This window comes from Saprolegnia diclina, assembly GCF_000281045.1.
Source record: "Saprolegnia diclina VS20 unplaced genomic scaffold supercont1.6, whole genome shotgun sequence".
Taxonomy (NCBI): Eukaryota; Oomycota; class Saprolegniomycetes; order Saprolegniales; family Saprolegniaceae; genus Saprolegnia; species Saprolegnia diclina.
This window is the reverse complement of record NW_008246073.1, coordinates 574,603-591,782: the sequence shown is the minus strand read 5'-3', so window position 1 is coordinate 591,782 and position 17,180 is coordinate 574,603. Positions and strand designations below refer to the sequence as shown.

Here is a 17,180-nt window from a genome sequence, read left to right as displayed (position 1 = left end):
AGCAAGCGACCCGAGGACGCAAAGCCTCAGCTCCCGCCAACCTGTCGACCACGTCACCGCGCGCTCAAAAGCAGAAGCAGCAAAAGCTCTCCAAGTCTCAGCAGCAGGAGCAGGCTGAGATTCTCGCAATCTTCAGTGACGGTGAAGAGCTTCCGCGCGACCGCAAGGCCAAGAAGGCGGCGCCGCGCAAGCAACCTGCCAAGCAATCGGTGGCTTCGCCCCGCGGCAGCCAGTCTTCCAAGCAGTCCGTCAGTTCGCCTCGCACCGCCCCGAAGAAGCAGCAGAAGCTCTCCAAGGCTCAGCAGCAGGAGCAGGCGGAGATCCTTGCCATCTTCAGTGACGGTGAAGATCTTCCGCGCGACCGTAAGGCCAAGAAGGCGGCGCCGCGCAAGCAATCGGTGGCTTCGCCCCGCGGCAGCCAGTCTTCCAAGCAGTCCATCAGTTCGCCTCGCACCGCCCCGAAGAAGCAGCAGAAGCTGTCAAAAGCTCAGCAGCAGGAGCAGGCGGAGATCTTGGCCATCTTCAGTGACGGGGACGAGCTTCCGCGCGACCGTAAGGCCAACAAGGCCGGCAGCCGCAAGCAACCTGCCAAGCAGAATGTCGTTTCGCCTCGCCCGGCTTCGGCGACATTGAAGAAGGCCGCTTTGTCTCCTCGCATCTCGGTCAAGAAGCAGCCGCAGCAGAAGCTCTCGAAGGCGCAGCAACAAGAGCAGTTGGAGATCTTGGCGATCTTTAGCGACGGCGACGAGCTTCCCCGCGACCGGAAGGCGAAGAAGACGGCCCCGCGCAAGAACCAGACCCAAGTCAAGCGTGTCGTGGTGTCGCCCACCAACCGCCAGGCCGCGACACTCACCGCATCCAAGCCAAAGGTCAAGCCACTTACCAAAGCCCAGCGCCAGGAGCAGGAAGAGATTCTGGCCATCTTCAGTGACGGCGACGAATTGCCCCGCGACTTCAAGGCCAAGCGCAAGGCGGCGAAGAAGGCTCGCAAGGCGTCGGTCAACTACAACGAGCTTCACGAAATCCTCTCTATCATGAGTGGTGATGAGGCGCCGGTGAAGGCCAAGGCGGTGTTGACGAAGCGCCCGTCGGCCACGCAGCACAAGGTCGGTCTTAACGTCTCGAACGGTGGCGGCACCGTTGTCGTTATGCCTTTGGCCAGCGATGCGGCGGCGCAGAAACTGGACAACGACGGCTTCGAGGCCGTCAAGTCGCGCCGCACGCTCCATCAGGAGAAGAAGAAGGAGCACGCGGCGGCGGCGACCAGCAGTGGCCTTGTCTGCCACGTGTCGTCGCACAAGGCGAGCGGCTGCACGTGTGCGCGCCTCCACGATGCGACGGCCCGCGCCCGCTCGTCGAGCGGCACCAACTACCTCGCCCAGGAGTACTACCCGCCGGGCCGCGCGCCGCCGACCAAGACCGTGTGGACGCGTCCGGCCAAGCAAGCGTCGCCGTCGCCGCCACGCTCGGCGGAAAAGAACGCGCAAATTCTCAAGTCCCTCGGCAAGGCGCTGCGCGAAGCTGCCACCCCGGTCAAGGCGACGCCGTCGCCAAAGCACACGGCCAAGGCGACACCGATCAAGGCGACGCCAAAGCCGGCGGCCAAGGCGACCCCGACCAAGGCGGCGCCAATTGCGACGACCGCCGCGATCAAGTCGCCGCCCAAGGCGGCTGCGCACATTCATGTGGCCAAGAAGGGCGCCCGCGCGACGCTCTCGACGTAAGCGGCAACAGCGTGTCGTGACTGTATGACAAAATCGTTTATGTATCTTAACTCAAAAATAAAGCTGCCTCGTAACGCATCTAGTCGACGCGCGTGAGCTTGGCGAGCGTCTCGCCGACCGGTGGCACGACGAGGCACGTGTAGTCCTGCTTCGGGAACGTCTTGTCGAGCATTTCGACCTTGAAGTGGCGGAAGAAGATGCTGAGGACGATCTTGACCTGGATGTACGCGTACTGCTGGCCCATGCAGCCGTGCATGCCACCGCCAAAGCTCACGTTAGTGTACGGCTGGCGGTCCTCCTCGTTGCGGCCGTCGAGGAAGCGCATTGGGTCGTACTTGTCGGGTTCGGCCCAGTACTCGGGGAGGCGGCACGCGGCGGCGGGCGACGAGAACACAATGTGGCCGGCCGGGATCGTGTACTCGTTGCACGTAATGTCCTTCATGACCTTGCGCATGAGGAAGATGAGCGGCGGCGTCAAGCGCAGCGTCTCCTTGATGCACGCGTGCAAAATCGGCATGTTGTTGACCGTGTCAAAGTTGAGGTTGTCGCTGCCGCCTTCGCCGAGGACCTCCTCTTGCTCCTTGAGGATCTTGGGGATCATCTCGGGCGTCTGGAGCACGAGCTCAATGACAGCCCACGTGACCGTGAGCGAGCTCGTGTGCTGACCCGCAAAGAGAAGCGCAATGAGGAGACCAACGATGTGCTCGTTCGGGATCGGGACGCCCGGCGTGTCCTTGTACTCGGAGTTCATGAACGTGTCGAGGATATCGTCCGCCTGCAGATTGAAGCGTGAGGGGAACATCACAAGAATCAAGATGACGTACGCGCTTGCCCGACTCACGGCGCTGCTTGATGACGCCGGCGAAGAGCTCCGACATCTTTTGGCGAGCGGCATCACGACGACGGTGCATCGGGATCGGGAGATACGGGAAGAAGAAGCTGAGCGGCGTGGTACCGCCATCGAGGTCGCAATAGAGCGAAGAGACTTCCTTGAAGAGGTTCTCGCGAACTTCGTCGCCGAGAAGCGCGCGGGCCGCCGTCAAGATCGTGACTTCCGAAAAGATCTTCTTGAGGCTCACGGTCGACTCCTTCGGGAAGGCCTTGAAGTAGAGCTCGGTTTCCATTCGGATCTTCTCGACGTACGTCTTCAAGCGCGATGTGCGAAGGCCGTTGGCCATGAACTGCATCTGTTGCGCACGGCGCTTGGGCGTCGCATCGTAGACAAGACCAGGGCCGAAGACGGGCGTCATGAGCTGGTACACCTCGCTCTGGCTCAAGTAGTCGTCGTTGGGCTTGTAAAACGACTCGTGGGCCTTGGGGCCAATGAGGAACGTCAAGTCCTGGCCAAACATCTTGGCCGTGAAGCACGAGCCCTTCTACTCATCATAAACACGTCATGAGCATGAGCGAGGATCAGTGAGGAGGGGCGAACCTCCTTGTAGCCGTCAAGGACCATCTGGATCGGGTCCTTGGCGAATGCCGGGAACGACCCGAGGATCGGAATCATGTAGTTGAGCACGGGCGGGAGCTTGCCGTTGGTCTTCTTGGGCAGCGAGAGGTAGATGGCCACGAGGAGGAAGAGGCCAAAGGCCGCGAGCAGCTTCGCGTGCTCGGCGAAGAGGTCCGTGAGCGCCAGCATGTTGACGGGAGGCAAATGTGGAAGTGACTCAAAGCACGTAATGGCTCAGCTATGATTCCATCCAATCAAACGAGGTCGTAAGCAGCGATGCAAAAACATGTTGTCTCGCCTTTTGTATAGACGCTTATCATCCGGATACAGCAACAGCGTAAAGCTCTGTTATCCGGAGTCCCCTGTCTTTAAAGACATGTCCCTTTCCACGTAGAGGTGCCGCGGCGCATGTCTTTTGGATACTGTCTCTAAACCGAGGGATCGCAGCGTGGACTTCGTGCACGGTCTATCCGGATGTATCCGGACAATGCAGGCTGCGCGGCCGACGGTGCATTGTATTGAATCCGTGGCCGCCATGAACTCGGTGCTGAAGAAGAACTTGATCCTCGCCGGTGCGCTCAGCACGTTTGCCATCTCTGTCTTCTCGTACACGGTCTCGCAGATGTCCAAGGTAGGCCATGCCCATACAGGTCCGATGTAACGCTGCGTAGGACGACTTTGACGGCTTGGATACCGTCAAGGTCAACGTGCACGAAAGCGGCATCAAGGCGACGGTCGTCAAGCCCAAGGACGAAAGGTACTACACTGAATGCAAACCGCGCGATGGCTTATGAACGTTGCGATCGCTAGCAACTAAGAACGCCCGCGACCGACCGAGCTCTTGCTTGTCCCTCTCGTAATACACACAAACGTACACCACACTTGTTGAGCCAACTACAACGTCGTGTTGACGTGACGCCACGCGTCGCCGTTGCCTGCAGGTGCAAGCAGTGGACGACGACGGCCAACGATCGATCGTGTCTAACGGATCAACGCTTGATGCTGCATAGCTATGCGGCAAATGGCCGCAAAAACACGAAGGGCGCGCAAGAGGAGCGGTGGATTACGATGGCGATTAAAATAGGGTAGTACACGAGGTGGAAGCAGCGTCGCGTCTAAAAGCGCTGCGTTTGCTTGAGGATCTACACGAGACAGGAGGTATGAGTGTCGAGTCAGTCGTAGGAGCATCTACCTTCTTCATGAGATCCTGTGCCTTGGGCGTCTTGGTCAGCTTTGTGAGCACGGCTATGTTCTTGGCCGTGTTGTCCGACTTGCTGCGCTCGATGCGAGCCTCGTCGAGGAACTGCCGGCGCTTCTTGAGCGGCTTGGTCTTTGCCGCAACACCCGACTTGGACTTGACCTTGCTGCCGTCAGCGGCCTTGCCCTTCGTCTTGGACGGCTCGTCGACGAGCACGGTCGCGCGCAGGATTTGCTTGGTCACGCGGGCCGACATGTTTCTCAACTCTAAACGAGATTGGCGGGCACGCGCTCTGTTGATTGGTGCGCAGCCGTTGGCTGTCAACTTTAAACTCAAAAACGTGAAACTCAATCGCACGTTAACCTCGCGAACTTTATACTTGGGAGGCGCCGGTCGCATCCACGTAGAAGCCCTGGTGGCGCTTCCGCCACGTGCGGCCGGTACGCACGATCGCGCCTTTCCACTGGTCGGCGATCTGCCAGAAAAGATCTCTCTTCCCGTCGCGCCACGTCAGCGTCACGTCAAAGGTTGTGTCCATGGCCACAACGCTCGCTTGAGCGACCCACTCGACCGCTCCGTCGCGTTCGTACGTGAGCGTGTAGTCGCTCTTCGCCTCAGTGCTTTCGCCCATGGGGTCCACAGCCAAGCACCCCTACATCATGCGCACTCATTGTCGAACCGGAATCCCGCCACTGCTCCGTGTCGTACCTGGAGCACATGGCCAGGACTCTCGAGGATGCGGGCATGGACATCGCATAGCATTCTGCAACCGTGGATAGGACTAGCTTCTATGAAACTGCTTGTACGCAACGTGCTTGAACAGAAGGAGTACCTTGCATCGGGGCGAGACGGTCGACGTGGAAGGCCATCGTATCCCGCCGCTGCCGTTCCTTGCGCTTCCCAAGCACCTTGTGGGCAGCCTATATGAGCACGATAATGTTATTACCACGCAACTGAGCCCAGTGTACGAGGTCGGCAGCGTCCATGCCGTCATTCGTAAACGACCACGCGAGGCCCCAGCGCGTCGTCCGCCCCTGCAAAAACTCGGTCGTGCGCGTATTGCGAATACCAGCGGCGCGCAACGCCGCAAGAAGTGGACGAAGCGAGCTTTTGCGCCCAATGAGCGACGTGTACCAGCGTACTAGCGTCGTTGATAGCTCCAGCAGCACGAACACTACGAGCGTACCTTGGGTCTGGAGCACTCGACTCGCGTCAATGAGGCGCTCGATGAAGGCGACTTCGCCGCCGGGCGTCGTCATCTCGTTCAGCGACCCCGTGCAGTGGGCGCGCGGGTTCGTGTCGGCCTCGTCCATCGAGTCAAAGAAGGGTGGATTGCACATGCTAAAGTCAACCGCTGGGGGCAGTGGCGTCGGGAGGACACATGCGGCTCCGTCAACAAGGCGCAGCGAAATGTGCTGCTCGAGGTTGTTGGCGGCGACGTTGGCACGCGCGCACTCGAGCGATGCTGCGTCAATGTCGGTCGCGACAAAGCGCCACTGGTTCAATGCGTGGCCGAGGAGTGGATAGATGCACGACGCGCCTGTGCCAACGTCGATGCCGATAATGTCGTTGCCAACATAGATACGTCGCGAGAGCAGGAGAAGGTCTTCGATCCAGTGAATGTAGTTGAGTCGGTTGGTCAACTATGCGTCGATAGATGCTTTTGAGATGCCGAGCGGACATGGTTCATACCGTCGGACAGAGGTTGGTCGATGGCATATCCCACGTCAGCCCAAAGTCTCGGTGCAGCAAGGCCTTTGTGAGCTCTCTATGCGATCCAATGGACGTAATGGAATGAACGAAGACGGTATGCGCGTACCGCAAGGCGTCTGGCAGGTGCCACTGCATGTGCATTCTACCGGTCGCCGTGGGCACGAGGCTAATGGGACGCATAAGCCGATGCTGACCAAGGATGACATGCGTACTAGGGCAGCAGCGAAGGGTACGAAGAAGAGAGCTCCTTAAAGTCGGGCGGAACCTTGTACTTGTTGCGCGGATGGATGCCATCGGCGCGGGTGGGCGTCCGCTTGCGCTTCTCACCTCGCATGGAGACAGAAGACACTTCTGGTAAATGTGTTTATCCGGATGCTCGGGTTTCACGCGTCGTCATCGTCGCCAGTGCAAAGGACTTTTTTGGATAAATGTTGGTGATGATAGCCATCGCTACCGATTTCATCAAACGATCTCAGCAGTGTGCATCATTAGATAGTAATGAGATCTGAGTGCATGAACGCGGGCACTACCAACGCCGTTGGTTCTGCGAACGCAGTGCAGCAGCGAGACACCTTTGGACCAGGATTAGGTGGTGGTTCGAAGTCGAACTCAACGTTCAGCAGCATACTCGTCGAGAGAACAATTTTTTGCACGGAACAAGCAGACTCTGGTACCGCGAGGTAACGCCGCGTCGCTTCGCCGCGCATTTGTCTGGCATCAAGGGGCGTCAACGCTGTTGCGGGCGGAGAAGCTCTGCAACCACATGAGAGCGATGCGCAGAGCAATCTCTGCGAGGACAGGTATTTGTATTAGCAGCAAGTCGGTCATGGCTGGTCCTATCACGCACTTTACTCTGTCGGTCGGACGACGCAAGAAACGTGCGGCAAGAAAGGCGGTCGTTTCATGTCGGCAATCCCACGATTTGTTGTCCGGATAACCGATTACTCGAGAAATGGCCCGGGCGACAGCCGAGAGCAGCAACCGGAGCATGGATGCGGGCGGCGACGAAGACGACTGGAAGTGCAAGGCCATGGAGCTCAAGGAGAAGCGCCGTATCCAGGACAAGAAGAACAGGTGGCGCGAGTACAACCGTGGCAAGCAGCAGCTCTACGTGCATCAGAAGCGGTCCGAGCTCGAGAGCCTGCGGCGAGAAGTCGCCGATCTCGAGGCTATACTTGCCCAACGACGACCCGACGTCCCCGCGCTATCTTGGGAGGACGTCGCAGTTGGTCTTCACGACGAGACCCAACTTGTGGTCTCGGAAAACCACCGGCTTAAACAGCAGCGGACGGCGTACGTCGAGTTCATCAAGCTCATGGCACGGTCCATGGAGGACACGTGGCACACAGCACCTCAGGTACGACGACGACCCCACGGATGCAATCATTCGATCTCATCCGGATGCCAGATCCTCCCGATGGAGCTGCCGATCTTTGCCGTTCGCAAGATTGCACTCCTCGCGTCGCCCGAGTCGCGCCACGTCGGCTTTGACTGGCTCACACACCTCGTGTACCAAAACACAGATCTGATTCTCGAGCGGTACCCGTTCACGGACGCGCGCGATGAGTTTGTCATCGATGACGCCAACGTCGACTGCCTCCAGTACGTCTGGCGCAGCCAGCGCGTCGTGGACTGCGCAAGCTTTGAACAAGTCGTTGCCGCCGTCGAGTCGCATGTCGTGAGCAAGGTCAGCATGGCTGGCCTCACATCCGACGAGAAGCGCGTAAGCCACATGTACACGGTGCCGCTGGATCGCGAGGTACGCTGCCGCACCAGTGTTTCTCGACCAACACTACCGGTAGGTGCTTCGGGGGACCAACATATCGTACTCGTGCGCCACGTTTGGAGACGATCCCGTTTCGAACGGCTCCAAGCTCCTCTTTCGCAAGTACTATGGACCCGATCGGTTCATCGCTGCGGGGCAAACGATCACGGAAGACGAAGCCGTGCCTAGCTCGCGCTCGCTTTATCGCAAATCTCTCTACTGGTAAGACTAGTTGGGACGCCTCGGCACATTGGTGACTGAGCCATCTAGGTGCATTGTGGACCGCACGGCGCCGACGAGTGCACGCGTCCGAACGGTGCTCTTGAGCTCGCACTCGTATACAAAGAACGGGCAGTGTGTGTCGCTGCCCCAAGAAGCGCGAGCATGGGGTCTCATGCTCGATGAGCGAAGGATCCCCGAGGTCGACATTTTGCCGATACTCCTGCGGCACGTGCGACGGAATGGTGCAGCCGTGGGTACTACGTGCGTCAAGCTCCTCGACAACATGATGGCAGCGATACTCAAGTCCTCGTCGTCGTCGAAGGCCGCTGAGAGTCTGTTTGGCTTCTCCAAGCTCGCGATCCGCGATTGAGATTGAGATTCACGACGCGTTTAAACAGGCGAATCCGAGTATAAAACGCACGCGCGATCTTTTTGCGTGTCAAGCGCCACCCAATCATTGGGCGTTGCGACCGCCATTCATTTCTCGACGTCCTTTTTTAGATTACCTAATGCAGTACACGTGGTGGCATTTCAGCCAATGAGCGCGTGAGAATCGAAGCCCCGTCGCGCAGATTGGTGGTGGAGCTCGGTTCGCGAGGGAATCCACGTCGAATCCAATCAAGAAGGCCGAAAATGAATCTAGTTGCTTTTTTAAAATGCTCTTGGTTTTTGTATGTGATACCGTGCGAGCGCAATAAAAAGCGACCGTTTGACGTCATTGTCTCAGGTATAGTCGACGAGGATACTTTTTCAAGGGAATTCGACGGGCTGCTCCGAGGGTGCCATAGTTGAATCACACGCGATGGGCAAAGCACAGAAGGAACGTCTTGCCGCCAAGGCCGCGGCCAACGCGACCATGTTTGGCCGCCCCGCCCCCGCGCCGCTGGCCCCCGTGCCGAGCGCTGTCTCGGCGGCCGCCCCGTCGTACAACCCGGCGGTCAAGGCCTTCGTGCCCGGCAGCGCGCGCCCATCGTCGGTGCATTCTTCTAGTAGCGAGGCCGAACCCGAGAAGGAGTTCGCCCGCGTCCTCGGCAACGAGGAAGACTGCGCTGCGTTCCTTGCCGTTGAAGACATTGACGAGCGCAAGGCCATCATCGACAAGATGCTCCACACGATGTCCGGCTCGGTCGCGCGCAACGAGCGCCAGGCCGCTATCGCCGACCTTGTGAAGGCGCTCGAGCTCCTCACGATTGGCAGCGCCCATGGTTACTACATTATCGACTTTACGCGTCTCGCGCTCAAGAGCAAGGCCGTGGACTCGCGCGAAGGTGCGCTTCTCACGTTCACCGCCATGGGTCGCTGCGACGCTGTCTCGTCCGCTATCGAGCCGATTGTCGTCGAAGATCTCGTCTCGATCATGGAGCGCCATGCCGACAAGGAGCCCAACGTCCGCGACGCCGCGGTGCGCCTCACGCACTCGCTCCTCGACCTCGTGAACCCGCTCGCGACGCGCACGTTCCTCTCGCAGATCTTTGTCTGCTTGGAGCTTCGCCAGTGGCAGTGCAAGGTCGCTGCCCTCGACCTCCTCCGCAACTTTGCGCCGCGTGCGCCGACGGAAGTCTCGTGCTCGCTCCCGGAAGTCATCCCCAAGGTCTCGGAGGTCGTGTGGGATACCAAGACGCAGGTCCAGCAGGCCGCGCTTTCGGCGCTCACGGCTGCCTGCTCGACGATCGGCAACGACGATGTGCTCCCGCTCGTCCCGACGCTCGTCGATGTGATTGCGCACCCCGAGAAGACGCTTGCGACCATCGACGCCCTTCTCGCGACGACGTTCGTGGCCAACGTCGACGCCGCGACGCTCTCGCTCATTGCGCCGCTCCTCAACAAGGCGCTCCGTGACACGTCGACCAACTCGTCGGCGCTCCGTCGCAAGGCCTCGCGTATTATTGACAGCATGTGCCGCCTCGTCTCTCGCCCGAGCGACGTCGCTCCCTTTGTGCCGCTGCTTTTGCCGCAGCTCGACACGGTCATCGAGCGTATCGCTGACCAGGAAGTCGCGGAAGTGGCTTCGGACGCGCGTGCGTGCCTCAAGCGCGCCGCCGGCGAAGGCTCGGATGAAGAAGATCCGGCCGCGATCCGCCAGCAGCTCCAGCAAAACCTCCTCGCCGGTCTCCACGAAGCGCTCGAAATCGCGACGCACCCGGGCCTCACCGAGTTCACGCTCACGTACATCACGGACGTGTGCGCGGAGCTTGTGACGCACAACCGTGGCAAGGAGTGGCGCGGCTTTGTGCTGCCGTACCTTTCGGCGCACCTTCACGACGAAGACGCCGACCGCGTGTGCAAGGCGCTGCGTAAGGCCGGTGGCGGTCTTGGCGACGATCGCGTCGTCTCGACGGACCCGAACGACGTGTGCGACATCGACTTTTCGCTCGCGTACGGTGGCAAGATTCTGCTCCGCAACGCGCGCCTCCGCCTCACGCGCGGCCACCGCTACGGTCTCGTAGGCAAGAACGGTGTCGGCAAGACGACGCTCATGCGCAACATCTCCAACCACACGATCGAGGGTCTCCCGACGCACCTCCGCACGGTGTATGTCCAGCACGAAGACGTTGTCGAGGACAATGGCTCGCTCCTGCAGTCTCTCCAGGCGGCGCCCGAGCTTGCGCACAACGCGCCGGAAGTCTTTGAGACGACGCTCGTCAACATTGGCTTCACGCGCGAAATGCTCGACGGCCCGATCGCCGCGCTCTCGGGAGGTTGGCGCATGAAGCTCGCGCTTGTCCGCGCGATGCTCTACAACGCTGATGTGCTTTTGCTCGACGAACCGACGAACCACTTGGACGTGCACGCGGTCCAGTGGCTCGTCGACTACCTCAACTCGCTCGAGTCGATGACGGTGCTCTTGGTGTCGCACGACACGGGCTTCCTCGACAACGTGTGCACGGACGTGCTTCACTACGAGAGCAAGCAGCTCGTCTTGTACCCTGGTACGCTCGCCAAGTTTGTCGAGAAGCACCCGGAGGCCAAGCACTACTACGAACTCTCGTCTTCGGACACGCAGTTTGTGTTGCCGCAGCCGGGCCGTCTCGAGGGCATTGCCTCGACCACGCGCCGTATCCTCTCGATGGAGAACTGCAACTTCACGTACCCGGGCGCTACCAAGCCGCAGCTCGTCGACGTCAACATCAAGCTCTGCTTGGCGTCGCGCGTCGCCGTCATTGGTGGCAACGGCGCTGGCAAGAGTACGCTCATTAAGATGATTGTGCAAGAGACGATGCCCGACACGGGTGAGCTCTGGAAGCACCACAACTTGCGTATCGCGTACGTCGCTCAGCACTCGCTGCACCACGTCGAGCAGCACCTCGAAAGCTCGCCGGTCCAGTACATCCAGTGGCGTTTCGGCGGCCCCGGTGGCATTGATCGCGAACTCGCCGAGCGCGTCGACAAGAAGGAGTCGGAAGCCGCCAAGGCTGAGGGCGGCAAGGGCTCGATCGAGAAGATCATGTCGCGTCGCAAGGGCAAGCGCGGTACGCTCGAGTACGAGTGCAAGCTCTGGGGCATGACGGAAAGCAAGAACCGCTACTACACGCTCGAGGAGCTCCAAGCCATGGGCCTCGGCAAGATGGCTGAAATGGAAGACATCCGCCAAGCGACGCTCGCCAGTGGCATGGACCTTCGCCCGACGACGACCAAGGAGGTCCAGAAGCACCTCGACGACTTCAACTTGAACGCCGAGTTTGGTACCCACGGCAAGATTCGCGGTCTCTCGGGCGGCCAGAAGGTCAAGCTCGTCATCGCCGCCGCCATGTGGACGCGCCCGCATTTGCTCGTGCTCGATGAGCCGACCAACTACTTGGATCGCGCGGCCTTGGGCGCCCTCGCTGACGGCATCCGCGGCTTTGCCGGCGGTTGCATCATGATTTCGCACTCGGAAGAGTTCTACAACTCGCTCTGCACGGAGAAGTGGCTCGTCGAGTCGGGTCGCGTCCGCGTCGTGGGTGAGGCCCAGGAGACCGAGTACCGCCTCGGCGGTGGCAAGAAGGTCATCGAAGACGAGGACGATCCGTCCCGTGCCGCCTTTGGCTCGTCCAACGACAAGATGAAGGTGACCGGCGTCATCATCAACCCCAAGTCGCTCCGCGCCATGTCGACCAAGGACGCGCGCAAGATGGCCAAGTGCGCCAAGGCGGCTGGTCGCTCGATCGAGGAGCACGTTGCGCAGCTCACGCGCGAGAGCCCCGAGTGGAAGTGGCTCCCGTACTAAACCCGTCATTATTATCTATCATGCATCGGTCCTCGATAAGATCTTTTAATCTACAATTTCACTTCTACTTTTGCCGCCCTTGCGTACTGAGGTGCAGGATGAAACGTACGAGGTCAATACGGCGGACCGTACGCGGGCGCGGGGTACGTTGGTCTAAGAGAAGCGAGAATGCAATGAGATTCGACGAAATGGAAAGCACCGACCTCGTGCGCGGGTCGTGGGGATACGACGGCGGGTGGTATCCACTTGGCGGGTACGACGGCGGGTAGGCAGGGGATGCATAACTTGTATGAGTGTACGGCGGCCCCACGTCGTGTCGCCCAGAATTGTCGTAAGCAGGCGGCGGAGGCGCATCATACCGTGGCGGCGGTGCGTCATACCGTGGCGGCGGTGCGTCATATCGAGATGACGGCGCGTCGTAGCGTGGCGGCGGTGCGTCATATCGAGACGATGGCGCGTCGTAGCGCGATGGAGGTGCGTCGTAGCGTGGTGGAGGTGCGTCGTACCGAGACGGAGGTGTGTCATACCGAGTTGGCGGTGCGTCATACCGAGTTGGCGGTGCGTCGTAGCGTGACGACGGCGGTGGGGGGTCATTCGAGTAGCTTGGTTTGTACGATGCACTGCTCCGTGCGTACTCTTGAGATGTCGGCGGAGGCAGCAGAGGCGATTGCTTGTAACCACTTGCTTGAGCTCCACGATGTGAGTCGTAACTTGACGCATACGGTGGCGGGGGTTCGTACGCCTGCGAGTACGCGCCACCGCCAGTCGCCGGTGGTTGTTGATACGACGGTCTCTGATACGATGGTGCCTGGTACGGCACAGCAGTCGGGGGCTGGTATGGCGCGGCTGGTGCCTGGTATGGAGGCTGATACGGTCCTGTTGGATGCGGGGCCGACGGAGGTTGATACGGTGCATGGTAATCCATCGCGGTGCCTCGGCCACCGAACTCCCCGCGGCCGCCTCGTCCGCCACGACCCCGACCGCCACGGCCACTGCCAAAGTCACCACGACCGCCGCCAAAGTCACCATGACCACCACGGCCACCGGCAAAGTCGCCACGACCGCCACGACCGCCACGACCGCCGCGGCCACCGCGGCCACCACGGCTAGCAGCGTCTTCGCGACCGCCCCGGCCGCCGTTAAAGTCGCCGCGTCCCCCGCGACCACCGCGCCCTTGAAAGTCGCCTCGGCCGCCACGTCCTCGTCCCCGTCCACGCCCACCGTAGGGGTGCGAGTCCTGACGAGCATTGTGCGCTTGCCGATGCTCGCTCTGTGGACGAGACGGCTTCCGAGTCGTATTGATCTTGACCTCCTGGCCATCAATCAGTCGAGACCCCGCTGTCAAGGCCAAGGCAGCGGAGCGGTTCTCTTGGTACGTCACAAAGCCAAAGCCGAACTCCTACCCCAGCGTCACTAGCCATCGCCGACAGATATCGGTTGCGTACGCTGCCTTCCTTGGGCTGTAGCACGAGGTGGATGTTGCTGATGACGCCAAACACACTCATTTCCGACTTGATCGTCTCTAACCAGAAATCAATGTGAGTATTCCCAGACGCAGATCTGGTCGTACGCTCCGTCATGGTGGGCAGAAGATTTGAGAGATGGACGCCGCTGTTGGCGTACGTCGTCTCATGATGGCTACACAACTCTATGAAAAAGTGGCTACCAGAGCAGTACTACGATACCTAACCGTCGCTGGGTCGAGAGACGGCGGTGCGGGCGCTACAAGCACGACGGTCGACAGAATCTCGTGCTGGGGCGCGGTAAAGATGCGATTGAGCGGCTAATCCAGCATTGAAGGCTCCATGACGAAGAAGACGACGATTCCTACTGCTGCGTCGGAGAAGGTCACCGTGGCGCTCGGCGCTGCGAGGTAGCAAGCAGCGACGGAGCCAAACTCGTTGAAGTACGTGCGGAGGTCGCTCTAGCTTGCAGGTTAGAGCACCGCCATGTTCGCGGTTGAACCTCGGTCGTCGTCAGTGGGAGGTGGGAGAGAACGATCTCGGGAGGCTGGGTCGAGTCTGCAGCAAACGAAATGCCGAGGTACCCCCGCGTGTACGTTTCAAGTGGCGTCGTCGCTGCCTTCTTGGTCGCTGCGGGGACCGGCGCCGGAATGGGCGCTTTCGCCACCGGGATGTAATCGACGTCACCCTCGTCGACTTCGCCGTCCTCCATTTCGTCGCTGTCGTCAGCACTCGACTGTTGGTTCTCTACAAGGTCCTCGGGCGCGACAATGGCCTCCCTTGCCTCGGGCGACGAGATGACCGTCTCTGGGGACGTCTCCTCCGTAGTAGCTACATCATCATGCTTCTCTTCCTCCATCTAGCAGCAGCGCCCAGATGACCGTTGCGCTAAGCAGCAGTAGCAGTGATGGTACCTTGGCCATCGCTCGCCAAGTTGCAAAACGCCCACCATCGTGGTGATCCAGCTCATTTTATTCCGACGCGGGGGTTGCAGCATACGAATATCAAGTCATAAAATTATACGAGGCCGCTGATTGGTCCCCACTCCACATGCTGTAAAATAAAAATAAAAATATTAAATTCAAATCCACAGCACCACAGCAAAGTGGAAGTGGGGTTTCTTGACCGAGTCAACGTGCGTCAGAAAGACAACAGGTCGCTTGGAATTGACTGCCGGGACGCGTACGAGAACGCTTATGTGCCGGCGCAGGCAAGCCATTCACTGCACATATTTCGATTTTGCGTGCATTTTAGCTTTGACTATTGCTCTCAGCTCGTTGAGCATGCTGTGGTGCGAATCGCGTGCCGAACAATGAAGCAAAGGTTTCGACACTGCCGAGAGGGACAGGGATGAGACTGGCATCAGGTACCATAGTATGCCTACCACGTTCAATGCTCTAGTGCACGAGCTCGGTATCAAGAGTACTTGATCCTTGTCAGTATTCTCTGACATTTCATCCACCGTCTCGGGAGACGTGCCACTACAACATTGTAGCATGGTCAACGTGGTGTAATAAGCTTGGCGCCAAATACTGGGTGGTCGCTACATAAGCTCGCGCACCTCAAGTTCGGATCCAAAACGGGCGCAAAGATCCACGCCAAGCGTCGCGGCCACAGTTGTTTCATTTGTGTTTGAGAGCGTAGCGCAGCAGAGCAACAAGCCAAACGATGGTCGGCTATGCATGCAATTTAGCGTTCCAATCACGTGCTCGGTAGATTCGCTTCTTCCTTTTGCAGAACCGCCAGGGCAAGACGCGCCTGAGCAAGTGGTACGTGCCACCGCCGCCGGACCTCGAGAAGCCGCGCCTCGAGTCTGAGATTCATCGGCTCGTGGTCGCGCGCGACGCCAAGCACACCAACTTTATCGAGTTCCGCTCGTACAAGCTCATCTACCGACGCTACGCAGGCCTCTTCTTCATTCTCGGCGTCGACTTGCACGCGAACGAGCTCCTGTGCCTCGAGACGATCCATCTCTTTGTCGAGCTCCTCGACCAGCAGTTCCAGAACGTCTGCGAGCTCGACATCGTCTTCAACTTCAACAAGGTCTACTCGATGCTCGATGAGTATATCCTTGGCGGCGAAGTCCAAGAAACAAGCAAGCGCGAGATGCTCGACCGCATCCGCGAGCTCGAGAAGCTCGAGTAGTCATTAAGGAAGACCTACAATGATCCTTGTGTATCACTACCAATGCTACCAACGTTGTCAATCAACCCGGGCGGGGTCCCTTGCAAATACGTTGCGAGTGAACGGGCTTCGCGTCTCCTGCCTCGGCTGTTCGCAACAAAGCCTTCGAATAGTAGTGCACGACGCATCACTCTACCGTCCCAGAGTTGTATCCTAGAGGTCGAGAAACACGAAGCTGGGGTCGATTCCTGGTCCACATGGAAGCAAGAAGATACGTGCTATTATTGAGTACCATCATCGTCGAGAGGTAAGAAAGCTAGCACACGCCACCCGAAGTCAATCATCCAAAAGTCGATTGTTTAAGCGGACTTTTCGGCCTTCTTCTTCGAGAGCTTCTCGAGGAGAACCTTCTTGACGATCTTCTGCTCCTCGATAAGGAAGGCACGGACGATGCTACAATCCAGGATGAGCATACAGAAGGACAGGAGGACAGGGTCGCGTACCGCTGGCGCACGCAGCCGGCGCAACGCGAACCACCGTAGGCGCGCGAGACCGTGCGCTGGCTCTTCGACACGTTCTTGTAGGCCTTCGAGGCGAGGTGCTTGATGCCCTTGAGCGACTGCTTGCAGTCACCGCACTTGGGGCCCGACGACGTCTTCTTGCGGTAGTGGGCGATGAGCTTGCCACCGGGCGTCTTCACCGGCACGATGCGGTTCGACTTGGTCGCGTACGAGTGACGGCGACGGTAGGTGATGCGGACGTTCTTGACCATCTTACTTATCTTCTTGAATTGGCAGAGTAATTTCACCGGCGCCTACCAAACGCGCCTACTGGCCCCGACACAACCAACCATTCATTCCACACCTCTTGGCTCCACTATGCAAGCCAATCAGAATTTACCTTGTTTCTCATTGGCCAAAAATGACTGTCCGGATAATACTCCACAAATGGATGCATTCCGTCAACGACCTCTGGCATTACATAAGTGCAATCATGGCCGCCAGCGACCGTCACATGACTGCCAGGCCATCTCGAGCCCAGAGCTGTACAGGAAAGCTATGGCCGGCCGAAGCGCAACAAGATGCATGCACGTGTGCGAGGAAGCTCGCATCAAGTGTCGGGATGCTTCCGCTCCGCCGACAGAGACATTTACATGATCGCGGACGCTACGATGGCAGATGTGTGCGAACTTGCAAGCTCGCAGCCGACGGCCGATATACCGGTACAGGTGACGCGAATTGCAACCTTGATGCGCAGATACTGCAAAGTGTGCTCGAGGCGAATGGCTAGCTCCCAATCGACCCCATGCACCGT

The 17,180-nt window shown here is 59.3% G+C and overlaps 10 protein-coding genes across 12 annotated transcripts in view; 5 read left to right on the top strand and 5 right to left on the bottom strand.

The window, feature by feature from the left end:
* SDRG_02703 overlaps positions 1-1,802 on the top strand; it is a 5,045-nt gene extending 3,243 nt beyond the window's left edge. For both annotated transcript variants that reach the window (XM_008608300.1, XM_008608299.1), the window contains one exon: positions 75-1,802. In XM_008608300.1, the coding sequence (XP_008606522.1) occupies positions 75-1,724 (1,650 nt within the window). In that variant the 3' untranslated portion in view covers positions 1,725-1,802. The remainder of the gene's footprint in view (positions 1-74) is intronic.
* On the bottom strand, positions 1,685-3,391 carry SDRG_02702 (hypothetical protein). The gene is made up of 3 exons (XM_008608298.1): positions 3,157-3,391; positions 2,549-3,100; positions 1,685-2,499 (listed from the first exon to the last, which is right to left on the bottom strand). Exons 1-3 carry the CDS (start codon positions 3,361-3,363, stop codon positions 1,804-1,806), a joined length of 1,455 nt encoding a protein of 484 aa, XP_008606520.1. The 5' UTR covers positions 3,364-3,391; the 3' UTR covers positions 1,685-1,803.
* Positions 3,392-3,602: 211 nt separating this feature from the next.
* On the top strand, positions 3,603-4,069 carry SDRG_02701 (hypothetical protein). Its single transcript, XM_008608297.1, has 3 exons — positions 3,603-3,805; positions 3,846-3,931; positions 3,985-4,069. Exons 1-3 carry the CDS (start codon positions 3,662-3,664, stop codon positions 3,989-3,991), a joined length of 237 nt encoding a protein of 78 aa, XP_008606519.1. The 5' UTR covers positions 3,603-3,661; the 3' UTR covers positions 3,992-4,069.
* Positions 4,070-4,215: 146 nt separating this feature from the next.
* SDRG_02700 (hypothetical protein) lies at positions 4,216-4,662 on the bottom strand. Its single transcript, XM_008608296.1, has 2 exons — positions 4,367-4,662; positions 4,216-4,316 (listed from the first exon to the last, which is right to left on the bottom strand). Exons 1-2 carry the CDS (start codon positions 4,625-4,627, stop codon positions 4,290-4,292), a joined length of 288 nt encoding a protein of 95 aa, XP_008606518.1. The 5' UTR covers positions 4,628-4,662; the 3' UTR covers positions 4,216-4,289.
* A 50-nt stretch (positions 4,663-4,712) lies between these two features.
* SDRG_02699 (hypothetical protein) lies at positions 4,713-6,419 on the bottom strand (the record flags this gene model as incomplete). Its single annotated transcript, XM_008608295.1, has 7 exons — positions 4,713-5,024; positions 5,081-5,292; positions 5,341-5,513; positions 5,559-6,015; positions 6,065-6,140; positions 6,192-6,251; positions 6,298-6,419. The coding sequence occupies 6 exons, from the start codon at positions 6,417-6,419 to the stop codon at positions 5,161-5,163; spliced, it is 1,020 nt and encodes a 339-aa protein (XP_008606517.1). The 3' UTR covers positions 4,713-5,024; positions 5,081-5,160.
* Positions 6,420-6,745: 326 nt separating this feature from the next.
* SDRG_02698 (hypothetical protein) lies at positions 6,746-8,615 on the top strand. The gene is made up of 4 exons (XM_008608294.1): positions 6,746-7,442; positions 7,494-7,844; positions 7,888-8,072; positions 8,121-8,615. Exons 1-4 carry the CDS (start codon positions 7,038-7,040, stop codon positions 8,440-8,442), a joined length of 1,263 nt encoding a protein of 420 aa, XP_008606516.1. The 5' UTR covers positions 6,746-7,037; the 3' UTR covers positions 8,443-8,615.
* A 202-nt stretch (positions 8,616-8,817) lies between these two features.
* Positions 8,818-12,354, top strand: SDRG_02697 (hypothetical protein). The gene has a single exon (XM_008608293.1). The coding sequence runs from the start codon at positions 8,875-8,877 to the stop codon at positions 12,277-12,279; it is 3,405 nt and encodes a 1,134-aa protein (XP_008606515.1). The 5' UTR covers positions 8,818-8,874; the 3' UTR covers positions 12,280-12,354.
* SDRG_02696 lies at positions 12,271-14,676 on the bottom strand. Of its 2 annotated transcripts, XM_008608291.1 has the most exons (9): positions 14,657-14,665; positions 14,245-14,601; positions 14,111-14,203; positions 13,965-14,062; positions 13,850-13,917; positions 13,725-13,801; positions 12,483-13,678; positions 12,389-12,432; positions 12,306-12,329 (listed from the first exon to the last, which is right to left on the bottom strand). In XM_008608291.1, exons 1-8 carry the CDS (start codon positions 14,663-14,665, stop codon positions 12,393-12,395), a joined length of 1,938 nt encoding a protein of 645 aa, XP_008606513.1. In that variant the 3' UTR covers positions 12,306-12,329; positions 12,389-12,392. The 2 variants fall into 2 exon arrangements, with proteins under 2 accessions (XP_008606514.1, XP_008606513.1); XM_008608292.1 differs by having other exon boundaries at positions 12,271-12,432; positions 14,245-14,676.
* A 645-nt stretch (positions 14,677-15,321) lies between these two features.
* On the top strand, positions 15,322-15,963 carry SDRG_02695 (AP-2 complex subunit sigma). Its single transcript, XM_008608290.1, has 2 exons — positions 15,322-15,413; positions 15,459-15,963. The coding sequence occupies exons 1-2, from the start codon at positions 15,411-15,413 to the stop codon at positions 15,885-15,887; spliced, it is 432 nt and encodes a 143-aa protein (XP_008606512.1). The 5' UTR covers positions 15,322-15,410; the 3' UTR covers positions 15,888-15,963.
* A 161-nt stretch (positions 15,964-16,124) lies between these two features.
* On the bottom strand, positions 16,125-16,716 carry SDRG_02694 (50S ribosomal protein L34e). The gene is made up of 2 exons (XM_008608289.1): positions 16,370-16,716; positions 16,125-16,319 (listed from the first exon to the last, which is right to left on the bottom strand). The coding sequence occupies exons 1-2, from the start codon at positions 16,636-16,638 to the stop codon at positions 16,226-16,228; spliced, it is 363 nt and encodes a 120-aa protein (XP_008606511.1). The 5' UTR covers positions 16,639-16,716; the 3' UTR covers positions 16,125-16,225.
* Positions 16,717-17,180: the final 464 nt, after the last annotated feature.

Bases quoted from the DNA above. Each gene is read 5' to 3' on its own strand.
- SDRG_02701 (XM_008608297.1), top strand. From the start codon at position 3,662: ATGCAGGCTGCGCGGCCGACGGTGCATTGTATTGAATCCGTGGCCGCC. The intron at 3,806-3,845 runs GTAGGCCATGCC...AACGCTGCGTAG, and splicing joins CGGTCTCGCAGATGTCCAAG to GACGACTTTGACGGCTTGGA.
- SDRG_02694 (XM_008608289.1), bottom strand. From the start codon at position 16,638: ATGGTCAAGAACGTCCGCATCACCTACCGTCGCCGTCACTCGTACGCG. The intron at 16,320-16,369 runs GTACGCGACCCT...CCTGGATTGTAG, and splicing joins GCCGGCTGCGTGCGCCAGCG to CATCGTCCGTGCCTTCCTTA.
- SDRG_02698 (XM_008608294.1), top strand. From the start codon at position 7,038: ATGGCCCGGGCGACAGCCGAGAGCAGCAACCGGAGCATGGATGCGGGC. The intron at 7,443-7,493 runs GTACGACGACGA...TCCGGATGCCAG, and splicing joins CGTGGCACACAGCACCTCAG to ATCCTCCCGATGGAGCTGCC. The intron at 8,073-8,120 runs GTAAGACTAGTT...TGAGCCATCTAG, and splicing joins TATCGCAAATCTCTCTACTG to GTGCATTGTGGACCGCACGG.
- SDRG_02702 (XM_008608298.1), bottom strand. From the start codon at position 3,363: ATGCTGGCGCTCACGGACCTCTTCGCCGAGCACGCGAAGCTGCTCGCG. The intron at 3,101-3,156 runs GTTCGCCCCTCC...TATGATGAGTAG, and splicing joins TCCTTGACGGCTACAAGGAG to AAGGGCTCGTGCTTCACGGC. The intron at 2,500-2,548 runs GTACGTCATCTT...TTCAATCTGCAG, and splicing joins GCCGTGAGTCGGGCAAGCGC to GCGGACGATATCCTCGACAC.
- SDRG_02697 (XM_008608293.1), top strand. From the start codon at position 8,875: ATGGGCAAAGCACAGAAGGAACGTCTTGCCGCCAAGGCCGCGGCCAAC.
- SDRG_02696 (XM_008608291.1), bottom strand. The intron at 13,802-13,849 runs GTACGACCAGAT...ATTTCTGGTTAG, and splicing joins TCTGCCCACCATGACGGAGC to AGACGATCAAGTCGGAAATG. The intron at 13,679-13,724 runs GTACGCAACCGA...ACGCTGGGGTAG, and splicing joins TACAGCCCAAGGAAGGCAGC to GAGTTCGGCTTTGGCTTTGT.
- SDRG_02700 (XM_008608296.1), bottom strand. From the start codon at position 4,627: ATGTCGGCCCGCGTGACCAAGCAAATCCTGCGCGCGACCGTGCTCGTC. The intron at 4,317-4,366 runs GTAGATGCTCCT...TGTCTCGTGTAG, and splicing joins CACAGGATCTCATGAAGAAG to ATCCTCAAGCAAACGCAGCG.